At 37.3% G+C, this 26051-nt stretch overlaps 1 protein-coding gene across 1 annotated transcript in view; it reads right to left on the bottom strand.

Annotated features, from left to right (window-relative positions):
• Positions 1-6586: 6586 nt before the first annotated feature.
• Positions 6587-26051, bottom strand: part of MOXD1 (monooxygenase DBH like 1) — a 49316-nt gene continuing 29851 nt past the window's right edge. Inside the window, exons 5-12 of the mRNA XM_065733756.1 lie at positions 25465-25644; positions 23021-23123; positions 19641-19807; positions 18062-18253; positions 15355-15414; positions 13613-13755; positions 9811-9979; positions 6587-7064 (exon numbers count right to left, since the gene is read on the bottom strand). Of these exons, the coding sequence (XP_065589828.1) occupies positions 6897-7064; positions 9811-9979; positions 13613-13755; positions 15355-15414; positions 18062-18253; positions 19641-19807; positions 23021-23123; positions 25465-25644 (1182 nt within the window). The 3' untranslated portion in view covers positions 6587-6896. The remainder of the gene's footprint in view (positions 7065-9810; positions 9980-13612; positions 13756-15354; positions 15415-18061; positions 18254-19640; positions 19808-23020; positions 23124-25464; positions 25645-26051) is intronic.

Here is a 26051-nt window from a genome sequence, read left to right as displayed (position 1 = left end):
ATAGACTTTTCCAGTGTTCCATAGTTTTAGTTTGCCCAGTTGTCCCCAAAATCCCTTTAGTAATTCCTCCGCTTCTTTCAAATCAGTGCATTCTCCACACATATCTCACATCTCTGTGGTATCCAGTTCCCCATGCATGTTTTCACAGTTTTGCCTACCACTGTCCTCTGAGGCTTGGAGGGTGTATTAGTCTAACTGTGCATATACATGGTGATAGCATGGGTGGTTACTAACTCTGGACTTCTAAGCTTGGTTCAGAGCATTAGGTGTGAACCTGTTTGTCCTCTTTTATTCCTTTCAAAAAATAAATAAAAAAAATACAACCATACAGTGCTAACAACTAACACAGAGAGATCCTACACAGAGATTATCCCCTCTTCCTTACCCCCCCCCTCCCCCCCCCCCCCCCCCGTTTTTCCCCACCTAAGCCAAAAAGTGTTAACCTTCAGAGGTTCAGCTGGATATTTATCTTGAAAAATTTCCTATGCTGCCTACTTCCCCAGGTGTCCTTCTCAACTTTCTGACCTGTTTTTCTTCATCTTGTTATCCTTGATGCTCCAGAACCTCTACTGCCAAATATGAAGAAGACCAGTATAGCTTTATAAGTAAATTCTTGCCACGTTACATAGGCAGTGAATCCAGCCTGACAAGTTTAAAAATGCACGCAGGTTCACTATTTCAATTACAATCTCCCCAGAGATGAACAATCTGGAAAAAGCTTCTTTCAGTTTTACTACGCAATGCCACAAATAATCGTCAACATTTCAGCAACTTATATGGAATTCACAGCATTCAGAAAACTTGTGATTTGATGTTTAAAAGACATAGATATAGAAATTTTCAGTATCCCTAAGACAAGCTTTTGCAGAGGTTTTGAACTAGTCTTTAAATCCTATCTCCTCGAATATCTTAAGAAATCCTCTGCTAACAACCTGTCATAGAGTATTGAGGTGACCAATCAAAAAGGAAAAGGTACAAGGACATGCTCTTATAAATCTGATAGAATTCTTCTGTAAAACAATAGCAAACCCTTAGAAATGGTGTTTGCTTTGATGAAGTAGGTATTTTTAACACTTATTTTCTTGTACTGATAATGTTAAAGCTGAAAGCTGTTTGATATTGTCATATTTTTCTTGCTCCTTTGTAAAGTTATATTCTTCACAGCATTGTGTCATGCTGTAAGAGCTTTTTATTCTCTGATTCCTAGGCCAGGTTATGGCAAGGACTCATCAGCTTGGATTTAGTCAGTTTTTCATTCAAGACATTAGAAATTTACAGGGAAAAAGACTGTAATATTCCTTAAAAAGAATAGTGAATTGCTAAGATAAATTATGATTAAATAATGACAATATATTCAGAAAATGTGTGTCAAGGCCTGTAAAACTAAATGACAGAGTGATATTTATTTATTGCTGTGCTATTGTTTTATAAGGGGAATTTTAAACCACCTGTAATGAGGCTGCCTGGTAATGAATTAGAAAAAGAACCACACTCAGCTCCCTGCTGGTTTCTTGCTCACTGGGATGGGAAAAGCTGAAAGCATTTACAAGGTGGTATACATGTAACTCATGGGAGTTATAAACAGGAAAGGAGAGTGTAGTCTCACAAAAGGCAATTTACTTTGCCAGTAACTCTCTGAATCTCAAGGGGTATTTATAAATCTTTTTGTGTTTTACAGTAAGTTTTCTGTCTCTCCTTGCTCACCTAAGTGTCACAGTGAAGCTGTTTGTTAGTGTAATTACACTGTGTTGTCTTCAGTGAGATGTGATGTCCCAGATTCAATGTTACATGAGTCTGCTACACACAGAGTAAGTAGCAATAGCAAAAAGACATTTGTTTAAAGTAAATGTATTTTTTTAGTATGGCTTTATGCAAAATGTTACTTGACATGAAATACTGCCTGGGGAGAGCTGAGCACACCTGTGTTCTGCACTGGCCTCTGCTACAAAGAGCAGCCAGAGATCTCAGCTGCCTTGGAGGTAAGAAGAGAGAATAACACTTGGCATCATTTAAGGAGCTCTGACATATCTGAGGTAAAATCAACAGTACATAGGAAAGTATGACAGCTAGGGAAAAGGGGCTGTTTTCTTTATCATCTCAGTTGGCATAACCCTTTCTGTTACTAGACCTCTTTCCAAAAAATAAAAATAAAAAATAAAAAATTTAAAAAGAAACAACTGTATAAAATCAACTGAGATTTAAAATACAAAGGAAATTTTGCCAGTTAAAAGAAAAATCTGTTCCACTTCATGTTCCTAAGTTGAATAAGATTAAAGCAACACTCTCCTAAAAAGGCAGTTTACCAAGGGGATGTTGTGGTAAGCAGAGACTGCAAACACAAGGTAGAGCAATGAAGAGTAAGTAGACAGTGAAAGAGAGCAAACTGAGATGTGGGAAAGTGCAAGGGAGAAATCTGGAGAGAAATGATAGATAGATAAGGAAAGATTTATCAGAAAGCAAAAGATAGAGTACCCTACACCTTCAGAAACCACAGCATTGGCTTGTGTTTGACTTAGATTTCTGAACAAAAATTTTAATCCATATATTTCAGTCACATTTCCCAATTTCTTCAGAGTTAGAAATTCTCCTTTTTTTTTTTTTTTGTATGTGTGTGTATGTGTGCATGTGAGTGTGCGTGGGGGGAGGGGGGGGGGGGGGGGGTGGAGGATGTTCTATATCCCAGGAGCTGGAGTTTTATAAACACCTTGAATATGCAGTATTACAAGAGCTGATGACTCTGGTAGGTTAGTGACTTTAACATGCTACTCAACATCTTCCAACCATTTTTCAGTTTCTCCACAGTACTTCTGGTCGATAGACCAGGGCTGTGACTGAAAGACATACTTTCCCAAGGGACAAGTAGGTGGTATATGGCATGGTTTTGTTTTGGCTTTTTTTTCCTGAAATATCTCCTAGCAGTGCATTCCTACAGCCTAAGATAGTCACCAATATCTAAATGCTTTAAAAAGTTCTGATCATGGGTGATCCTTGGCATCCAAGGGCAAGCAGAGCAGACGGCTGGCTGCATGTCCCCAGGGTTTTAGGTCAATAACTCCATCCCTTCAGCCCTGAAGGCTCAATGCTAAAAAGAAAGCTGCAAATGGAGAGTTAAAAATTGTGCTTGAAGACAGTCTTTGCTGGTTAATCATTTAGTTAGGGTATATATGCCCATAAAATGATGAGCCAATTTCTGAATTGGTTATGAATAGTAGTGACTTGACTAAAATAAATTAGGACAGCAGCTTTAGAAGGCATGGTAGTCAGTGAGCCCTGCTCTGTGATCAGTGGTTCTCTCCACCCCTCCCTCCACCTGTTGGTTGTTGAGTCTGGTTTTCTGGGAACAGCCTGTGGACACAAGGCTGACGTGCAGGCAGCTGGGAGAACCTAGGCCATGAGCTCTTTGCAGGTGATGAGGAAAGGGAAAACCCACAGCTGCAACCAGCCTTTGGCTGGCATTTGCTGGCTTAGTCTGCCTGTAGGATGCTCCTGGGGGTTCCTGCAGCATGGAGATGAAGGAAGCAGCCCAGAAGCCTTTGTTACAGCTGTCATTTTTTACTCCCCACTTCCTTCTCTACTGAAAATCTCAGAATTAGTTTCCTCTCTCATGGATCTACCAAATATCTTCTATAAGAGGCACAGAGCAGAAGTGGAAATTCTTAAACATGTAAGAAGCAGTAATTGCTCTATAAATAGTCCAATTCTGCATGGAGGGAGGAAGGAGAAGAATGATGCCAGTGTTTCCACTAGGTTTTATTTATTAGACTTATGCCTCTCAGCATCTTGATAATATAGCCACATTGTCCCTCCATTTACGCAGCCAGGCTGATTACTAAGCAAGACCTCTCCAGTGGCATACATAAATCCAGCAGAGATGCACACCCATTGCTCTGCTGATGGCATTTGTGTGGATCTACACACACTCAATTCAGAGGTCACCACACTCCAGGGACCAGTGGGTGGATGTGAACCTGTGCAATGGAACTGGCAGATACTATCACCTGATGGTGCAGGGAGTTTCATAAACTCCAGATGCTCCCTTCTCAGTATTCCCAAATCATGGTTTCATGATAAACAGCCAAAATCCCAAGTTGTTGTTTGAGCCACATGGTCATAATATGGAAACTCCATAATGAATAAATAAATAATAAGAAGGAGAAATAAAGGGAACTAAACAGTATAAATAAGATAGATAGATAGACAGACAATCAGGTAGAAAGCATAAAGGAGATGGGCAGCTCTCCTACTATACAGTGAACCTGATACAAGAAGACTGGGACTTTCAAGTGCTGTTCCAGAATGCGACTTCCAGACCAGTTACATTATTTATATATCTAGTTTCACTCTAGAACTTCATAATGCATTTCTTCACACAGGAAGATTTTGGCAAAAATTTTCAAGGAAAGTATTATTTACTTGTTTCATGCTCATTATCTCTAACTCATTGATCTCCTGATGTGTACTCAATATCCTTTCTTGCACAATGGTATTCTTGGAAATTATTTATTTACTTTTAACTATTTTGAAAGCTTTACAAAACTACTATAACTATACTACTGTAACTATACAAAATTCAAGAGTATGCACTTTATCATAGCTCAGTATTGGAAGAATGCCACAGAAATCTGTGCCTGAAGCTTTTTCACATGCAGTGTGACCTGGTAACTTTGCACCACCTGTTTTTTATTTCAGTGGCATGGTGCCAACTTGTAGCATTTCTCACCTTTATCCTTGCTTTGAGCTGTGGTCTCTTTTCTTTCTTAATGTAATGTGTTTTTATTTGTTTTAGATCTTTTACCTGCAAGTTTCCCAAAACTGTATCACTAGTCTCTATTTTTATCTACCTGTGAAACAAGATTTTCTTTTCTCTTCCTCAAGAAGTTATAAAAGAGTTGAAAGTTAAGTAAAGATGATCGTTCAGTATATAAGGCTGGGTCTTGCTGATAGCACTGGCAGTTAACTCTCACAAGACATGCTTTCTGAGCCAGCTTTGCTTTACGTCATCTCACGGCACACTCAATGGCAATAACAAATACCCAGTTGTTCAGCTGATATTAGGATGGGTATCCATGGAAAGGAAATTCCCTTAGATAAGAAATAGCATCAAATCAGAGAACAGCCAAGTGAATGGAAAGTAACCCTAGATCTGCTTTAACTTAATTACAAACCATGCCTACCTAAGACTTATGCTAGTGGTTCAGAGGAAGCAACTGCCCAACAGTGATGAAGAAACTCCCCAGGTTTTGGTGGGAGTTACTCTCTTACTCCAACAGCAGACTGTGGCATCAGGAGGATTTAGTGAGCTTTATGAGCCTGTCTTCACAGATGATTTTAAACTCTCTTTATGCATATGATTCATAATGTGATTGCTATAGCTCTTAGAAATTTAATCTAACATTGATTAGTTCTTTCATCTCTACTTCAGGCATTAGTATCTTCAATGCCTTTCTTCTGTAAAGGCTTTCACACTAATTGTCATTTTGGCTATCCACAAATTAGCCTTACCAGCTTTGTGATGCTTTCACTCTCAGTTCTCAAACAAAGAAGACAGATTCCAAATCCCCTCCTTATTTTCCTTCTGCCGTGACAGCTCTTTGCATCAGAATAGACTGCTCTCATGAAGAAATTTAATTTCACAAACAAGTGTGGGTTTCAGTGGTTAAAATCCAATGACCCAGAAAATCAATTCACCTCAACTAAATTGAGTTCTTGATCTACTATGGACTGAGCACGCTGCAGCACAGTACTCAATGCACTTAACAAAATCTGTATGTAACTATGTCTACAGAGGTTAGTTGTAGTGCTGGTGTTGCACTAGTCAGGGAAGCACTCTAAACATCCAAAATAACTTATTTTCACAGCTGAATTCCAGTATTGTTTATGCTGCACTGTGGAAAATGCATAGTTAACTGCAGCTACAGCATGCCTATAGAAATGAGGGCTTGGGGACAGTCAAAGTCATTTTCCAGTGTGTTGCATAGTTTCACTGGGAAACTGTAGAATATGTATCTTTGGGAAGATTTTTCTGTTGAGAAACATTTGAGTAAAGACACATATTTTCACATGAATAATCACACATGACATACACAAAAAATAAGCTCAATCAACAGTCAGGCATATCAGGATGCTTGTTGTGTGCATGCCAGTGCCTGGCATTGAGACTTATCTTCATCACTGCTACTTTATCAAAGTTGTGTACAACAGAGTTGTGCTAGCCTCACCAAAGCTCTACATGGCCCACCCAATAACTTAAGAAAAAAGAAACACTAAACTGTCAGGGACTGAGAAAAAGATGAAGAAAGGAGGAGAGAAACCCCTGATTATCCAGGGATTCCCCTATGGGGAGGTTCCAGCTTTTATCACCATTTTCATTCATTTAACACCTGTGCCAACTTGTTTCTCTTAGGAAGAGTGACCAGTTGCAACATGCTGCTTCAAAAAATGTTACCCCAAATAAATCCTCCCTTTGGCTTTACTGTAGGCGCCAGTCAGACATATCCAAATATATGTTTACAGCAATAACTTCTTAACCTGCATGTCAAGAACCAGGACAAAATAATACAGCATACTCCAGGTGGAATGTGGTTAACTAAATTTCTTTTAGTTTATTAATTTCACCCATATACATAGTAGGTTTTGCTAACATGGTGTGAAGAACCAGGACAAAGTGTAACAAAACAGTATGTGAAAAGCTCTCAATATGCAACGTGCCATTGTGACTACTGTTTTGTATATACTTTACACTGAAAACCAAGTAAACACAGTTTTCAAAGGAAGTACACATTTCATTTTGAACTAGCAAATTTAGTTTATTAATATGTAAAAAAAATAAATCTACAACAGCAACAGTGCAAACACATCAAAAATTGCATGGAACAGAGAACACAAATGAATAAAAATCATTGTACAAAAGGTCCAATGTTTCCTAAGGTAATGGATGTGACATGTACCACAAACAACAGAATGAGTGATAAACTGCAAGGTAAACAGGAAGACGAACTGCATATTACTGGTTCTGTCTTGTACGGTCTCTCTATTTCAGGAGGAAAGGCTGTCATGCCTTGGAACTGCAATTAAAATGAAAAATTATCAGTTTCATCACATAAGATCAGAAATCTGTCAGAGCTTGCATGAGAATCTGCTGTTAGCTTTGTATTGCAGTTGTGACTTACTCCAGAGACATCAAGCTCAGTAAAAATGTTAATATATTACATGCCAAATGATCAGCCAGTGTGCAAATTCATTGTTTTCAGTTTGGAAACAGCTGCATACACTAGCATCCTCTCCGGTAAACAAGGTCAGGCTTTTGTTGATTGATCTACATGACCTTGTTTTGTTTTGTGGGATTTTCTGGCTGGTTTGATTTTTGTTTTCATCCTTCTAGAAGATGAAAATGGAAGATTACAGTGTTACAGTGCTACTGGGATGTTGGATGATATCTGAAATCGTACATTTGCACATACAAATCTTATACTTACACATAGAAGGCAGTTGATGATGCACACATCTTATCACTTTAGTTCCACAGAATCAACAAGATGATTGAGATAGGCAGGAACATTTGTAGGTCATCTGGTTCATCACCCTACTCAAGCAGGACCACCCAGAGAAGTGTCATGTTTCTATATATGGGGCATTTTTACTCCTCTCTTAGAACTCAGTGCAATTTTTATGGAGTATGGCATCTACCTGTCTATCCTGGCTTTGACATGGAATCAGAGGGATTTGGGTGCACCACTTAGTTATAAATTTCCTAAATCTACTCCCTACTTAGATGGTTTAATTCCTAAATGAAAAGATATACTGTCAAACTGATGCTGAAGAAAAGAAGTTCTAGGAAAAGTGAGCCCCTGAGCACAAATATTTTTGAAAATTTGAATGTCCACCTGTAAAATAAGTGCTTGGTGTTTTTTTCCATGTTGCAATTCCCCTGCACTGCATAGAAAGAATAATCCAAATACTGACTTATTCTTAGCGAATAAGATACAAAGCTAAAACTGATCATTAGGCCATCCCTGTAGCAGGATGAAGCTATTTTCAATTCAATTCCTCCGCTTTCAGTTTTTTCATTCTTGTGGCAACTCACTGATTGTTTAGCCTTTCAGGTTAAATCTGTTTCTGATTTTTATGAGTACAGCCAATTACATGTAATATCACTAATAAGGGAAGAAAAAGGAAAGAGTCCTAATCTCAGCTTTGAAGAATATGCCTGAGTCATTCGAAATAGGAAACTAATGATAAAGAGAGAACTAAGTACTGAAAGTTCCAGTGAACTCAGTCATTGACATTAAGACCTAAGTACTGCTCTTTCATCTTGTAAGATAACAGAGTTTTCCAGAAAGCAAAACACTCAATAATAATAATAATAATAATAATAATAATAATAAAGAAGCCTATCCACTCCTGATAAAAATTCTGAGTGTTTTTCATCTTCTTTACTTGTTCTCTCACAAATAGTGAGAGAAATGAACAAATGACTAAGCAGCTGCTACTGGCCAGTAGTTTGTCATGAAGCTTACCCCAGAGCAATGAATAGTCTCTTGTTCTATCACCACATGTAGTCAATAACTACATTTTACAGAAAGTCTGAGTGGGGAAAATATTTTTTAAAAATATCTGAATCTCTTTAATTACGTGTAGCTCATAGTATTTCACTGACCTCCCTTGGGCAGAACAGCCCAATGATGGAGAGACCTGAGAACACTGTTGCTGGAAGGGGAATTTCTCCACTACCTGAAACCAGTGTGATCAGCTCAGAAGCAACAGAAGCTATTCTGCAGAGTGAGGAGTATGAGATAAACCCTTTCCTAGGATGTATTTAATGAGTAGTATTTAGTATCAGCTCTGTTAAACTGGCCTAAATTCACGTTAGGAAATAAACTAGCACAATGAGACAATTTCCCCTTCTGGGAGAAAAAGTCAAAAAAGTAAAATAAAATCTTGAATTTGGAATCTGTAAAGGAGTTTAAGGAGCAGCACATGTTTTTGAGTGGATGACACTTTACTGTGCTGGTAGTTATTTATAAACACATATCAACATTAATGATGATAGCTTATCACAGAGGTCCTGTTAAAATACCAGTAGTGATTTAGAATAAATAATAACTTAATGAGAAATTATTTTTATCTTACAGATTTTTCATCAAGAGTACAGGGAAAGGAAAACTATCAAAGTTAGTAATCTTCCAAAAATGCACAAAAAAGACAGGCAATGTGTAATGCATTTATTTTTGGCCCACAGCTATAGATATCTCTATGATACAATACCAACAGAAAAGTGAGAGATATTGGAAGACTTTTCATACAGATTTAAGTGGCTTAGATGTCTCAATTAAGAAGTCAGATTCTTGAGGCTTCCCTATGCAGTCAGTACAATTTCTCCTACAGAATGATTAAGAGAAAAAGTCTGATTTAGGAATTTTGAATACTCAATTCCAAGACCCTAATGTAAGTCCATGAGAGTGGAGGGAGGAATGGAAACTTGATGCCAACTTGTACACCTAATCTGAATACACAGTTATTCTTTGATCTGAGTCCTAGATACATTAGAAGAGACCATACTCCTATTATTAATCCCAAATCCTGCTAAAAGCTCCAACTTTTCTATTCTTTTCTAGATTTCTAGATCTTGAGTTACATGAAAGCACTGATGAAATATTCTCATAATTTTTATTTCAGATCTTCAGTGGACATGTAGGTAGTTTGAAGCCAAGTATTTACTCATATTTGGTCAAGTACTGCAAATCCTATTTGTTTCATGACATTCTTACCTCCTTTTTAACATTTAGAAAACTTAGATGGAAATAGACTTACCGACCATTCTGCATTATCCGTTTTTGAACATCTCACATTCATTGGCAGTTTAAGCACAAGCTCATTATAGGAGAGACCCTCTGATTTGGACCACTTGAACTTGTTCATTGCATCCATAAAAGATAGGTTTTTATATTGCTTAGGACTCTTGATAATAAAAGGCCAAGTCCTGAATTAAAATCAATACAATGAATTTTAAAACATAAACCCCACCAACTCAGAACTGATAAATTTACTTTTGGGAAATTACTAAGAAAAACAAACAAATTATTAATACGCATACATACATATACATATATACATATATATATAAATTCATCTAAAATCTCTGCTCGTGAAAACTGATACAATGTCACTGACTTTAACAGAACTATTAAAGTTTGTCATCAGTTTAGAAGTTGCTGTCAGATGCTTTTAGAAGTGAAGGATTTTAAGTTAAGAGTTACATTGTTATTCTCTTATCTACAAACTGAATACACAGACAATCCAAAACACATTTTCTATTGAACATAATAATAATAGTAATAATAGTAATAATAATAATAATAGTAATAATAATAATAATAAATAATCATGCCCTCTGCTAGGCTTGACAGACAGTGTTTAAAAGAATGTTTACCATTGGAAAGTTTCTTCCAAATGGCTCTGCCAAACTCTGGCCATAACTCAGATAATAGGTCAAACCTCAGCCCAGCACAGGGTTGCTAGATTGGCAATGGTGCCAAAAAATTGAATGAAAAGAACCAATGTGTTGGATGTTTTCTACCAGCATATCCCAGTGTGGTGGCTGCAAGGGAACTTTTGGCAAGAGGTAGGATAGTGAACTTCTGAGTTGCTCTAGGAGAGCTGACCCATGAACAAGTGGGGTCAGTACTATTCTCCATCATCTCCCTGAGATGAAGGAAAGGAAGGAAGGAGACCTCTTATCTTTCATTTAGTAGTAGAAAATTCAAACATAGTAATGACAAAAAATAAAATTTAGTAACAAATAAAACAAAAAATAGATAAGGAAAAGCTTCTCTACAGCTTTTGCTTTCTTCTTGTTTGAATCAAGTAAAATGAAAGGAAAAAAGCATGGTAAATGGGGCAAATTCTTAAAAACAGAAAGTCACATACACCTTCTACAAAAAATAAAGTGACTGAAACTTTATCTGACTAACCTAATGTTTTTATTGTATTGTATTGTATTGTATTGTATTGTATTTTTTTATGATGAAATGTGTATTTATTTTTTTTTAACATTTTAGACAGGCCTGTATTATCTTGCAGTGCACAGTCTCTCATTTGCTTTGGGTAAAATATTCCCTATGCCAATTTCAACTCAGTTCAATATCAAGGCATGAAGGGTGTGATTTTAATTAGAAATCTATTTTACATTATTGAAGCCCAATCATTTTAATCTCAACTCTATATCTGAGGGAAAAAAGAGTTCTGAAATGAGCCACCAGTGCCTTGATCCTACTTTTAGTTGCCTTCGTGTATAAGTCAAGAGACTTTAGGGGAACCAGTGAAGTAATTCCAGAGTCAAATTGATACAAGAGAGATGAGCATGGGGTCACATATCCTTAGGCTAACAGAGTTTAATGAAATAAGAATTGTGGATTAGGTCATAAATACTAGAGGCAATAATAATCTCTTCTAATTACTCTTCCATTTGCAGCAGACAGTCTGCATACTTACTCTATTCAGAACATCTTTATTTCCCCAGGCCAAATGTGCATTTTTTCTCTTAAATACAGTTATCATGAATGAACCCTCAAGAGAGCATTCGTTAGAATATTTTCTTTATAACCTCAGAAAGACTCTTTTTGCTAGGATTGTCTTAGAAACTGTGTTCTCCCTGTGTTAAGAGAGACTGTAAATAGCTGTAGTGTCAAAATGAAGTAGATGTTGTCTGCATTCTGACTTTCTTTAAAATATCTAGTCTTGCGTATAAACTACAGAGCAAAGACCAATAAGCCTGTATATCAAATTGTTTTGCAATAAATTTAATTTAGTTTCATTGACATACTGCATAAGGAAAGTCAACTTTTAAAATTTAAACAAAATGCCATGCTACTGGTCTATCCTTTTAATTTTAAAATCTTACTGGTACTTTAGTTTATTGCAAGAAATGTTGCAAATGCATTCCACTTTCACCACTAATAAAGCATTCCACTTTGTATTCTTTACTTTTCTGTATTTCATTCATTTTGAAACTGAGCTTTCCAGACATCCTCACATTATGATCCTCCTACAATGCTGATCCTCTGCTGTGGTGCTTTCATTTTGAGCATTAGAAGGAATATTTAAATACAAAGTAATGCACTACTCATTGTTTTTTATATCTGTGGGCTTCATCCCATCTACAAAAATCTGATTTTTCCATTAATTCAGGAGATCACCCTTGCTATATTGAGTAACATCACTGTGCAGGTTAGCCTAGTAACATCACAACGCAGAAAGGTTAGATCCAATAGCACAGTGGGAAGCATGTTGATTTTGACTTGGACTCTGTGATAAAAGCCAGCAAGAGTTCTGTTGACTTGAATGCCTAATTTAACCCTCCTATTCAGTATTTTGTGGGTTATTTCTGTTATGAAAAAAAAAAAAAAAGATGATGGAGCTAGGGGGTTTTCCTTCTGACGCAGTCCATTTACCTCTCAAAAATGTGCAGCAGTCTGTCTCCCTGACAAGTGGGAATCAAAGTCTCAGAAGACAGTGTTAGCACAGATTCTTCAGTCAATGGTTAACCAAAAGCCTCTTCCTCCTCTTGGCTAGATTTCTACCGCTTTATCTCCATTTTTCTCTCAGCTTACTTTGCATATCATCTTCTGACTTGTTATTCTTCCATAACTCCAGTTGCTTCTTTTTTCCCCATTCATGATACTTATCTACCATTTTATCTTTTACGGTTGTCATGGTGGGTCCCCTGCCCCAATCGTCACGGAACCAGGCTGAACCAGCCCATAAAATAGTGACAACTGTGAATGATTTAATATTCTCTTATGCCTTCCATTTCCTTTCTTAGTTACAACTTCTTCCCATTTTGTACATTCTTTTCAGTGTCACTGGTGAGCTCCAGATGTGAGCATCAGTTCTACAAGGGCTTCTCTGAAATGTCTCCTATTTTATTACGTTGGCCTATGACAACAGAGGTGGATGCTGGTGGCATGGCATTAGAGGTTGTACTCTCCAGCCAACTTTCCATTACATTTTGTTGCCATGTGACAGATGGCTGCAGAAGGGGCAATCTGACCAAATGGCATCTGACATGGAAATGTGCATGAAGCAAAGGTGTAAAGAAGTATGAAGCACTCCACCTGGAAAAAATGGCGCCCACTGACATTTGTTGACTCTTGGTGAACATTTATGGAGACCAAACAGTGGATGTTGGTGGCACATGTCAGCAATTACACCATCAGAGCAGCTGTGGATCAACTTCAGCAGAGTTAATGACAACAGATCTACACAGACTAATTCAACACCCATGCTCCCGAAGTCCCACTTTTTCAAAATGATCTGTGTATCCTTTATTCATATTAATGAAACACCGATATGTTCTGATAAACTAATACATTTGAAGCATTGATATGATACTTATATTAAGTTTTATTTCTCTAGATGGGTGGTGGTGAGGTACCTCCTGTGAGAAAAATAATTTTCTTAACAGAAGAAACTGTTTTTTAAATAATAATAAAACATAATACAAAACAATTTGGCCGGAGAAATAAGTAGCTGCACAGCACAGGTTATTCGTCAAAATGGAGTCACATGAGTGATCTTACAATAGGTTGCATGTATTCATAAACATTTCACTTGCCTGACTGGTCTGTAGATTTCCTTAACACCAATGAACTGGAGTTGTTCCATGATGTCAGGAATACTTGCACACCGGGTGAGGTTGATTCGTGGGTAATAGAGTAGATATGACAGGCACATTTCATTCCTGGTGCTCAGACCACCCTGAAAATGGGATTTTTGTTTTAAGCAAGACAGCATTGGAATGCCACAGTTGGAAATATTGGTTGGCAGGATGTATAGCAGGAGGCCCAAATCAACAGCTTTACTTTGTACATTTGGTTATCAGGTAACAAGACATTATTACATAATGAATTACAAAATACACTGCAAGCTCAAGCAACAATTCCTGAGCTGAAGAGATGTCAGAAAGAACAACAGTCAATGAAACAAGCCCTGTTATGTTCAAGTTTGATCTGAGAAGTTCAGATTTATTTTTGACTGTCTCAAAGGTACTTATATCTACCATGAGTAGATATGTAGAACAGAACAGTTCAGAACAGTGTAAGATCCAGTAGGATAATCAGTCTTCTATATATCAGAACAGTGTAAAATCCAGTAGGATAATCAGTCTTCTAAATAAGAAACTGAATGACCTCTGCTTAGTAAAACAGAGGGAGGGATGGAATATGTTTCCATATGGACTATATGGTCTCAAGGACAAAGAAGCACTAGCTATAAAAGAATAAATAAGATTTTTAGCTCTTAGAAGAAACATGCTCTGAAATAGTCTTCCACTGAGAATTATGTGCTGAATATTTAATCAAGAATAATTAAGATGAATGTAGGTAAGTACCGACAGGTTTACCTTAATGCGTCCCTAAATCCTGTGGAAACAGTTCCATAAATCTCACAGAAACACTAGTGATAGGAATGTAGAAAACAAAACGCAGGAATCAAGGTGCAAGAGTTAGTGTAGTCACCACACAGGAAAACAGGACAACCTAGACTTTACCCTGAAGTATGACAGAACTAGATAATTAAAATCCAAGCACTTGGCTCCCACTAATAAACATTAGAAACAAACAGAAAATAGCAGATTTCCTTCTATGCAAGGATACAGGGATCAGCAATCTCTTAGCATGCTCCTTTTTGTGGTATTCTGCTTTACTGAATTTTTTAAAACTTCATGCCAGGCATTATGAAATTCTCTTTCCCTACCAGTGTTCCAATCCATGCTCATTCAGAAATATTTCTTTCACTGCCCTGCTACATGCTCTGGCCCTGCACAAGAACAGTAGCTGACAGGTGGTGCCTTTGCAGCCCCTTGCCAGCATGCTTAAAGCAGCAGTTTGAGCACTTTCCTGCTGCATGAGAAAGGCAAAACACTGATGCTCACTGTTCCCAGCCACCTCATCCCAATCATGTCTCAGTCCTACTTGAGGTACAGGAGCATGTGATCTGATCTTGGTCATGACATAAGTTAAAATAAACTAATAACTACAACTTCAGTGAAAAACAGGTTGCAACGTCTTGAAAACAAGTAATTAGAAAATGCAGAATTTACACATTAATGCATGTTATGAAGAAAGCACTCATTTTACTACTGTAGTCTCATTTTTCAATACCTGTTATGAAATGGCTTGCTTATTTCTATAAACTAGTCATATGAATGCCTTATGTAAGAGTTCAGGCTTCAATCACAACTGTTCTTAAGACTTTATAACTGAAGAAATGACATGTTATTCTGTCATTAAGTACACACATAAATTACCAAGTAATCTCACACTTTTTAATTGCATCTTATGAAAAAGATTTTCGTACCCATGTCATGCGAATTCGGTCCATAGTGCTGTAGTGACATTCTGTGACTAAATTATCCCCCTGAAACACAAGATTTAAGAAATTCAAGTTCCTGAAGTTTATCAACAGTGGTTTCAAGTACTACAGATGATGGCAAAAACTTAGGAAGCAAGATCAGAGCAGTGGATACAAGCTCTCAAAAGAGCAAAGAATAACGCAATTGTTCTATGCCAAAATTTGGCACTTAATATTCATATTATCCCAGATCCTCAAAGGATCCCCCATGGATTAAAACAGAGCCTTCTTAAGAGTTTAATCTGTTGGGTTTTTTTTGTTGTTTGCTTTTTTTTTTTTTCCAAACAGCAATGGAAGTGAACAGTTAGAAGCCTATTTTCAGGAAAACAATATGTGTAGACAATGCATATACATGACTCTTTCTCCAAAACTCTTCCAGTGCTACTTTGCATATCTTTTCCTGGGCTAATTTATCCTGCCAACTTCTATAGAGTTATTTGACAAGTCAGGAAAATAAGGTTTTCCACTTCACAATAACAGCTGTTTATCTGCCAAGTAGAGGAGTGGCAGGCAAAGACTTAGCTGCACTGACAGACACGTATGGGAAGGGCTGAACACTTACCTTCTCAACTACATGCAATTAATTTTTTGCTGTCTTAACAAACAGTGTTTTTAAATAAAAAGGTAGTGCCTTTGTTCCTCGTACCTAGTCAAATACATGTCTCAAAATCACTAAGATAATTAACAGAAACAAAAATACTGAAGAATATAGAACAGACTTCAAAAATCTGACATGCTGGGGCAACTTCACATCAGAAGGATGCCAGAGGCTTACTTGCTCTGGTTCCTTTCTGTTTATTATCATCTTCCCTTATCACCCATTGTATCAATCTTCCTGCAAGAAATCAGATTAACCTTCAAAGGCTGAGAATTTCTCCTTCCCTTTGGGCTTTACCCCTGCCGGATCACTGTTAGCACTAACTGTAGTCTGAGCTACGATTTGTGTTGGGCAAATGAAGCCTGAGCCTTCTGAGGGAGCTTGAGCAGAACACAGAATCACTCCTCCCCATGGGAAGAAACTGACTGGCATCAGTGAGGACTCTCCTGGTTGGAGCTGGATCATATTCTTGAAAAGTTTTCATTTTGCAGGACTAGATCTTTGGGTTACAAATTCAGAAGGTCATGTTAGTACACAGAGAAAACTAATCATCTGGATTCCACAGCTTAGAGAAGATATATTAGGAGAGAATAACAAGAAAGTGATTTTTTTAAGATTATTATTAGTTTTATTAGTTAATCAATTAGATTGTAGTTAGAATTACACCAGAATGTTGTATGAAGAGTAATATTGGTATTTTTGCATAAGGTGAAGACAATTAAAAGGCATGGAAAAGGTTCACTTTAGAGAAAGAATTCTAGCTTCTACTCTAGCTGTCTGTTAAGTTGCTGATACTATCAAATATCTCACCTAGTCTTCTTACTGTCTACTCCCTTTTGCTCTTGAATTTTAAGAGGTCTTCTCTATAATCTGTGTGGATTTTCCTAAAAGTTTCACAGGCTTTCTCTGTAAACCTGTCATCTTCTGCCAGGCTTCTTCCTAAACTCTTCAACATTTCTTTCCTGGAGGAGGTAACATCAATTTGTCTTTGAAGTCATCGTGGAGTACAAGCAGTTGGCCTTCAAAGAATAAATGCTGCAGCTGAGCATCCAGACATTAAATTCTAAAGTTAACATTTTAGCTTTTTTCCTTTCAGAGACAAATGTCAGAGTATCCCGCAGTGAGGAAAAAGAGACTGAAGAAAAGCCTAGAAGATCAAACCATGGGGCTCCTGTCTTCATGTGAAGTTCAGTTATTGCAAAGATCTTTTCAGCTCCAGTTGTCTGATACTTTGCATCCAACCATTTTCATGGAGTAACGGGCTTGTTCACATGCACCAGAACGAGTACATCTACACCTGTTCTGCTAGTCAGAACTGGAGTATCCAGCCCTTTGCAGTGATAAGCTTTCTGTCCTCAGGCCCAAGTTTCAAAAAAGGTGCCTACTGGAACTAATAAGAGATGAATGAATAATTTTTAAGGGAGTGACTCACTCAAAAAAAAAAAATAGATTGCTTTCATGAAATATCTAGGGATAACTACTGGTTTAATTTAATGCTTTGTAATATAAGCACAGTTGGGACTTTAAAAGAGGTATATTACAATATCACAAAAACAGCAGACAGAATTGCACAATTTCTTCTTCGTCCCCAAAATTTTGTTTACTCAGCAAAACCTCAATGGACTACAAGTTTAGAATTTTATTCCCAACAATAAATAAAAATGTGAAACGAAGAGAAAACTTGTCTGATTTGTAAACATTTTTGCAAGGCTGAATACTCGTAATGTGCTGCTTAGTTCTAAAGGGTCAGTAAAGCCCCATGGTGGTGTCTCCATCCTTCATCTGGTTGGATGCACAACAAAGTGCAAACAGGCACACCTGTGATTTTATTTTCTGCACTGTTCAAGCATTTATAATAGCAAAGCTCAAATCAAGTAATTGTGGACACGAAGCTTTAATGCATTAGTATATTTGGAAAAATATACTAATATATAATATAACTGGAAAAAAGGACCAAAACATCAAACAAATTCTGTAGCAAAATTAATGGTGTGAGTAAATGTTAGGCAAGTGATCTCTTAAACAACTTCAGGAAAAGAATTAAGAGTGCCATACCGGCATGATCGTTCTTTCTTCTTCCAGATACTGAAACTCTTGGAAGTTGAAGTCAAACTCATCATCATAAGCAAGCAGCTTCTGCTCCTCACCATTGCGGAAGTGACGCATCCTGATGGCTCTGCCAGCAAGGTGGGCGTGAAGGAGGACTGCAAACACATGAATCCCACTAGGCCTCTCAGCACCTAGAGCCTGGTGTGGGGAAATCAAGACCTTCAGTATGCCTAGAGGCAATGTAATGTAATGTAGAGTGAATATATATTAATTTGTGATTTCATGTTTTACAGCAAAATGCAGCCTGGAGCAAAATTAAATCAGAACGGCAAATAATGGTTTAATATGCAAAAAAGTTGATTTTTTTCCCTGGGGATTTTTTTATTATTATTTTAATAAAAACATGTTTTCACTCCTAATGCTCACAGTTTTTATGAAAATCAACTGGACTGCCACGAATTCTCAATACATGGAAATTTTTAAGAGTATTATATCAAAATCTGCACATTATTTTAGTGTTCTTGCCCAATACTACTGAAATGTGGATGTCTATTATAATATATATAGATATAAAGATAGCTGAGAATAAAATTAACATTGCGCCAAAAGAAGCCCTATATATTAAGAGGCTGCAATTATAATATGCTTTACTTCCCATCTTCAAGTCAGCAGGTAGGCTTACATCTGAAACTTTTTTCCATGTCAAAAACATTTTAAAATCAACAAATATGGCATCTTCCATTCCATCTGAGATCTTCAGATGAAAGTTTTGGATACACTAAACTTCTCTTTTTCAGAGCCCAAATGAGAAAGAATTTGTTACTGCAATACATGTCAAGCACAGCCTTTAAATAAGAAACCCTGCCATAACAGATCATTCCAATGTTTTTAAGTAGAAATGTGTTACAATAATGTGCAACATCTAATTTCTGAAGAAATTAGAAGAACAAATCTAAATTCTGTATGTAATTTGCCCCTCCACTCCACTTCACATCATGCAAAGTAGATGTTGATCCAGCCTTTTCTAAAAACGACAGAATACCTGAGAATCTCCTGTGATAAATTAATCACACATTTCAAAAAAATATTTCCTTTATCTGTATAGAAATTTAAGCTATCTTTACGAATCCAAACATTTAATGAATGCATAATTTTGTGCTTTGGGCCATAGAACAAAACCTGTTCTCATCTCTAGTTTCTATGCTTGGCCTAAGAACATTTTTCAGACTTTCACTTTGCCTTTCACATATACATATATCTTTATTATTCTCTCTCAGCAGCCCTCCTAGGTTAGTGATTCCAGGCTACCAACAGCTTTGCAATGGAAAGCAGTGTATGTATATATACCAAACACAGAATTAAATTATCACAAGTACTGCATTATCCAGTATTACTCAGATCAGTAAAGCAATACTGAGCATCCCAAAAACCTAGATTAAAGATTCAAAATTCTTAAGGGCAGCATGTAGCAGATGACTTGACCCAGTTCTTTAGCCAGCAACTATCAATCTTTCCAAGGAGATAAAGAGGCTGTCCTAAACTAATTCTAAGTATGAAAACAACTGGTGTCAGAAAGGACACATACCTCTTCTAGACATTCCAACGTGCAGTGACCCTCTGACACAAATTCAGGCATGCCCGGTGGGATATTGTGGAAGAGGCTGACCCAAAGACCAGCTTCAATAACTCCAGCATCATATTTCCTTAAAACTGGAGTATAAAATAGCCTCAGACCAGAGTTATCTATCAAGCCTGCAACAATATAACGCAGTCAGTCATGGCAGTAAATCAGTACTAAAAAAAAAAAGAAAATCCAATCATTTCATATTTTTCAAGGCTTGTCCTAATTTTTTTTAAATTTTTTTTTTAACAAGAAAACGGAAGAATCAACTTCAATAACCTGGAAATGAGTCAAACCATATGCAGGAAGCAATAAACAGGGGTAGCCCACAAGAGGGTTGTTAAAGATGGTATGTTGATATCTGCGGTGTTCAGACAGGAATGAAAAATGTGTGCTGCTTGGAGCCCCCACGTTCCTTCTGTTAACTTACCCAGCATAGATATCAGAGAAAAAATAGTAGATCTCAAGCACAAGAAACAATACAAGGAAATGAAAAAAACTCAGAAGTTGTCATGTGTTGGGTTTTTTTTTTTTATTGTTTTGTTTTGTGTTTTGTGCTTTGTTTTTTTATGGTATTTAAAGCAGAGCTTAAAGGTGTTGTTGTTTTTTATCCTTGAAATTTTTGACTTGTGTTATCTTTTCCTTGTGAATTTATCTATTCCCTCACCTTACGCCCTAGCATTAATCATGCTTTTTTCCTTTGTTCTGGATTGCCTCTCACATCACAGCATAACTCAGACGACGAAACATATCCCTTTTGCAAACTTCCCAATTATGAGATTATCAACTAAAGATATGAGAAAAATCTTCTTAAATCACAGATTTAAAGATAATACGAACACTCTGAATAAAGAAGGCAAGAGAACTGCACTGGAATTTAATCCCCCCCTCAAGGATTTCTCTTCATTACAAAAGTAGTTTAAAGAGCAAAAGCTTTCTGTAAGAAGTCTGAGCTTTAAGAATGAGAATGGTATGAATCTATGTCATTCATCTAGGTGTTTGATCATACCCATTTGTTTATGTAGTCACTCAGACTTTATGTTGTCTCCATCCACTAAAGGATTATAATTATTTATCTTGCCTTAGCCACTTTTATGAAGCAAGATATAAGCAGAAACAAAGACTGTTTTGTGTTGCACAAGCCCTAAATTCTGTTATCTCATCTGTTACCTTCCTGTTTGTTGCTCTTTTTCAAATTTCATCTTTGAAATCAAAAACACAAAAATGTTGCCAATTATCTCAAAGAAGGTAAGAGGCTCCCTCTGTTAGTCTTCTAAAAAAATTAACAGACACAGCAGTGGTTGAAGCCAAATTTTACATCAGTATGAATTCAGCAGGCTATTTTAAGATAGACAAATGAGGGAGGGATAAAAGGAGGCATTGATTTACCCAGTCACTGTAACACCTGAGACAGTGTAGTTCATAAAAATCGAGGAACAAATACTATGAGCTATGCATAACCAATTACTGTGTGACCATCTGTAATATACAAATCATGATATTTCAATTAGTATACACTGTCTCACATCTCAGTGTTAATTCATTTTGGAATCTGTACTCATTCTCTTTCTGAAGCTATCTGTAATCTCATCAATTTGGATTCTTCCTTCGTGGTGTTCCTCCCTCAAGCCTGCTGCTAACATCTAAATGCCAAAAAAAATTATGATATCTAAGAGTTTTTGATAAACAGACTCATCATCTTTCAAATTAAAAGTGGATGTTACTGACTTCAGAAAAAGAAGCATTAAAAACCCGCCAAGCTAGAACCAGTTCATACTATTTTGAGCCTGACCAGGAGCCAGCACTGATTATGAATCTGAGTCACTTTGGCAAACATTACTCCACATGCAGAGGTGAGGCTGCTGGCTTAACCACAAGACCTGAACTGGGAAAATACAGACCCTGAAGTAGGAAAATAAAGGTGAAGGTGACCTGGTGGCAGGGTGGGTGGGAGGACTCAGGAATCCCACCCGCACTCAAGCAGCTTGAGCTCTTGGTTTCTCCCTCTCCCTCTCCTGGCACTATGTTATACTGTGTATTTTGCCAGGGAGAAGAGAAACTACCTGAACTGCACACACCTTGCTTTGCCAATGATCTCTGAATTTTCTCAGGTCTTCAGTGTGACCCTGTGTTCACTTGGAACTGTCCCAACATGGCAAAGCTGCACCTATTGCTTACAAAGGAAACAAAACTCCTGATTCCCAGATTTCCTAAGTGTAACTTAAGCTAAGACAAGATCATGCAGCACAGTCAACTAAAATAAAAAGGTGAATTTAGTGACATGGTCTAATTTGAAAACAGGTTTTCTGCATGTGATGTGACAAGCTTTCAGGTAATATTTGATGGGAAATCATGTTCTACCAAAGACAGAATCATAGAATCACTTGAGTTGGAAAGAATTTTTAAAGACCATCCAGTCCAACTCCCCTGCAATGAACAGAGACATCTACAGCCAGATCAGTCCAGCCTGACACTGAATGTCTCCAGGAACGGGGAAGCGAAACAAGCTTATTGTATCACATAAGATATGCATGTTGGAGGGTGAAAGTCTGTCATTAAATAAAACAATTTTAAGAAAGTTCTTCTCAGACATCATAAAGAGGGGGAATAGCAGTAAAATGGAATGCCCTATCCAACACATAAGATTTTATTTCAACACATGGGGTTGTAAAGGAACAGTACACTATGCAGTGGATTTTACCCAGTTCCAGTAACCAGAATATCCTTAGGTATAGAAGCTCAACAAATATTTTTGTATAAAAACAGAAAACATTACTGATCTTACCAAAAGTCAGCTTTGAAGTATCCTACATTTTCTGACCATCTCAGTTTCATGAGAAAAAACAAAACTTTCGTTTCCTCTTAAAATTACATTATAAAAGAGAATCTTATAATTTAACATACATAAACTGTTTTCATGTAATGAATGGCTTACAACTCGTTTTTTTTATTTTGCTTTCAGAAATTGCCCACAGTTGAGGCAAATGTATTAAAAATACTTCAAAGCTTATAAAAAACTCATTCTCTGTGATGCTATCTTGCAGTCTGGGTGATGTGCTGCTATCTCTCAGTCTGGATTTCTGAGCAAAAGAAAAGAATACAGAGAGAGATAACACAAAGAATGTCTTGATAATAAGCGTATTGACCTGGTCCACAATTCTTTGTATCTCTGAATCTCCCACTTCCTTCAGGCTGTTTCTTTGTGCAATGAGGAAAATACTGGGAGCCAAAAAATATCAAGAAGGGGAAAATGAGTCTAAGCTTTGCATCTGTTCTATTTGGAGTGTGATGCAATGAGTACATTTTCTAATCTTGCTTATTTTACAGAATGTGAGGGTACGAACCTTCTGTGTATGTCGGATTGTCATAATGCACCTCCATAAGAACAAACTGAGGGTCAGCTGCTGTGCCAATAGACAGTCCAACATGGGGAGGGTAGGTGAAGCCCTGAAATCAACACATGCACACTGAGCTAAAGAACTTTTTCCATGGTTAAGAGTAAATTTTTAATATATAGATTCATAGATTCATAGATACATTAGGTTGGAAAGGACCTACAAGATCATCTTGTCCAAACATCCTCCTATCACCACCCCTACCCACTGAACTACTAAATCAAATCCTTTAGCACCTCATTTATATATAAATACAATTACTGCATTGTAATGATACAATCATATTAATGTAAAATTTATAAATGTCACTTATTTTAAAAATTTCTGAATGTGGCATGGTAGCATAATATAGTTATTGATACTGCATCCACTAAATAACTAGGCTAGTATAAATTAATAGCTTTTGTGCTTGCTAGAGGATAAAGCCCTGAGCAACCTGGTATGACCTCGTGAATGACCCTGCTTCAAGTAGGAGGCTGGAATAGAAGCTTCCCAAAGTCCCTTTAAATCTGCATTTTATGATCTTATGATCTTTTGATTATTTATTCTTATAACCTGAGTGGAAAATGGAAATGGCGTTTGAGGCATCTAAACAGGGCATTAAGCATTCAGTCTGACAATAAATTCCTTATGAAAAGGTGAGTCTACATTTTAAATGCTTCTAGTTTACAAAAGCAGAGATTTGCAGGGAATAGAGAGGTCATTCATCTTTAGATTGTTTTTCCTATATAAATCTGCATTCTAAGCCAAATGATTTCAACAATAAAAATGGTCCATGGCAACATTTACATTAGTGAGCCATATGCTGAAAGAGAAATAGATCTCTACAGTGCAACAGGTTGTGCTGGACTCACTGTTCCTAGACTACTTTCCTTGGACAAGCTCTACAGTCAGACTCTATACACTGAATTCTGTTTTGGTTTTTTTTGTTTTTGGTTGTTGCTTTTTTTTGTTGTTGTTGTTGGGAAGTGCTGATTTCACCCCCAAACATTAAATTTAACTTCATCTTCCCAAAAAAGATGAAGTTATGAACAAAGGAGCTTAGTTAAACAGGGATAACAGTCAGATTTGTTTCAGAAGCTCATGCCTGATTCAAAGCAAAACACCAGTATCTTATAAGTGAACTCATTTACCATACTCCATTATGAGGAATGAATCTGCACCATTTTATGTTATATGGATATTCTTTTAATATGCAGTTTGAGATCCTATCTTTCTGATTCTTGATGGACATTAATGAATTAATCTTAGTATATATAGTTATAAGTATTTTGATCTTCATGCTATGTAAGCATAAATTGAAGCACTGAGTATTCCAGTAAACTTGAGTGTAACCCAGATCTTTCAGATTGCACTCTATAGATCTTTAACAAGAGGACCATCCTTGCAAAAGCCTTCATAACAGTTGTCAAATGATAAGTTATTTATATGAATTTTTATTTCACTTAGATTAAGAAAGTTGAAAGTACTAGGTCAAAGCATAGCTGATGGCAAAAATGCACAAAGTGTACATCAGAGATAATGCTCATAGTGGATTAAGCTTCTTTCAATGTGTACATGTAGCAGCTCCAGCTTCCTCACACTGCAGCGCTCAGAAACAGTTTTTGGACTGCAGGCTGGAAAGGGAAGGCCCCAGGAACTGTCATCCCTTCAGTCCCTCTGCCCATGTCATGTCTGAGCTGGCAAACAGTGAAGCAAGGGGGTAAAGAGGGGTTGGGATGCTTTGTCTGGCAGTAGTGCTGTCTTGTGTCAGTGGAAAGCATTAACTGCAGCTTAAATTAGCATGTGAAATAAGCTGAAATCAGAGTCCAGTTTAATGTGGCATTGACTATGTTTTCAGCAGATATGTCCCATTGCCATGATCAAAGCAATCCTTGTGCTGGATCTGCAGCAATACACAGTCATTTCTACACTGAAATTATGTCTTTTGGAGATGGGAAGAAAATGTCAGACTATTATGCCTCGATGGGGCAGTACTGCGATGAAGGTGCTGATGGGGTGTAAAATGAAATAGATCTATGTTTAGCAAAGTCTTTGATGCAGTCACCTACAGACAGTACTTATAATTCTGCCATTCTCCACAGATAACAGATGTTGGTCATTGCTGAAAGCAGTGAATTCCTTTATCGTATAGGACGTACTTCCATGTTTCCAGTCATCTTTCTCCACTTAAAGCACAGAACTGATCTATATTTTTTCATTACTTTAAGCTTGTCACTCAAGAAGCTCACTGCATTTAGCACTTAGAAGTCCAACAAGAAGTTGAGGACTTGGTGGTGAAGCACTTAGAGATTGATTGCGAAATCACTACTGTACTAGAAGGAAGCTTCATTATGATACACACTCTCCTAATGCCCACTTCATGAAGCGTGCTAGCTAGCAATTTGTCCTACCTCTCCTCCAATGGCCCATGCAAAAATCACAGTCTCACATGTGAAAAAGGAGTCTGGCATGTTGGGGTGGTAACACTCGTGCCCATAGTCCAGTACACTGTCATTCAAGTTGCTGCTGCACTGATAGAGCAAGATATGGTGCACCAGGTTCTCATGGCCCTTCTGAATCAATGGTTCAACCTGTCAAAGGTAGAATGAAAAAGAGAAGGAAAGAAAATATTATCTTAGATATGATTGTTTCAATGCAGGTATACAGATAGAACTACCACTTCCTGAAGGGGGGTTGTGGTGAGGAGGGGGTAGGCCTCTTCTCCCTGATAAGTAATGACAGGACGAGAGGGAATGGCCACAAGTTGCGCCAGGGAAGATTTAGATTAGACCTCAGGAAGCATTTCTTTTCTGAAAGAGTGGTCAGGCACTGGAATGGCCTGCCTAGAGAGGTGGTTGAGGCACCATCCCTAGCGCTGTTCAAGAAGCGTCTAGATGAGGTGCTAAAGGACTTAATTTAGTAGTTGGGTAGAGATAGTGATAGGAGGATGGTTGGACTAGATGATCTTATAGGTCCTTTCCAACCTTATGAACTTATG

The sequence above is a fragment of the Cyrtonyx montezumae genome, unplaced genomic scaffold (assembly GCF_038088225.1).
Source record: "Cyrtonyx montezumae isolate F1298 unplaced genomic scaffold, pur_monq_1.0 scaffold_0, whole genome shotgun sequence".
In the NCBI taxonomy this organism is placed as follows: Eukaryota; Metazoa; Chordata; class Aves; order Galliformes; family Odontophoridae; genus Cyrtonyx; species Cyrtonyx montezumae.
Note: the sequence above shows the minus strand (reverse complement) of the source record. Positions and strands in the feature narration are given on the sequence as shown.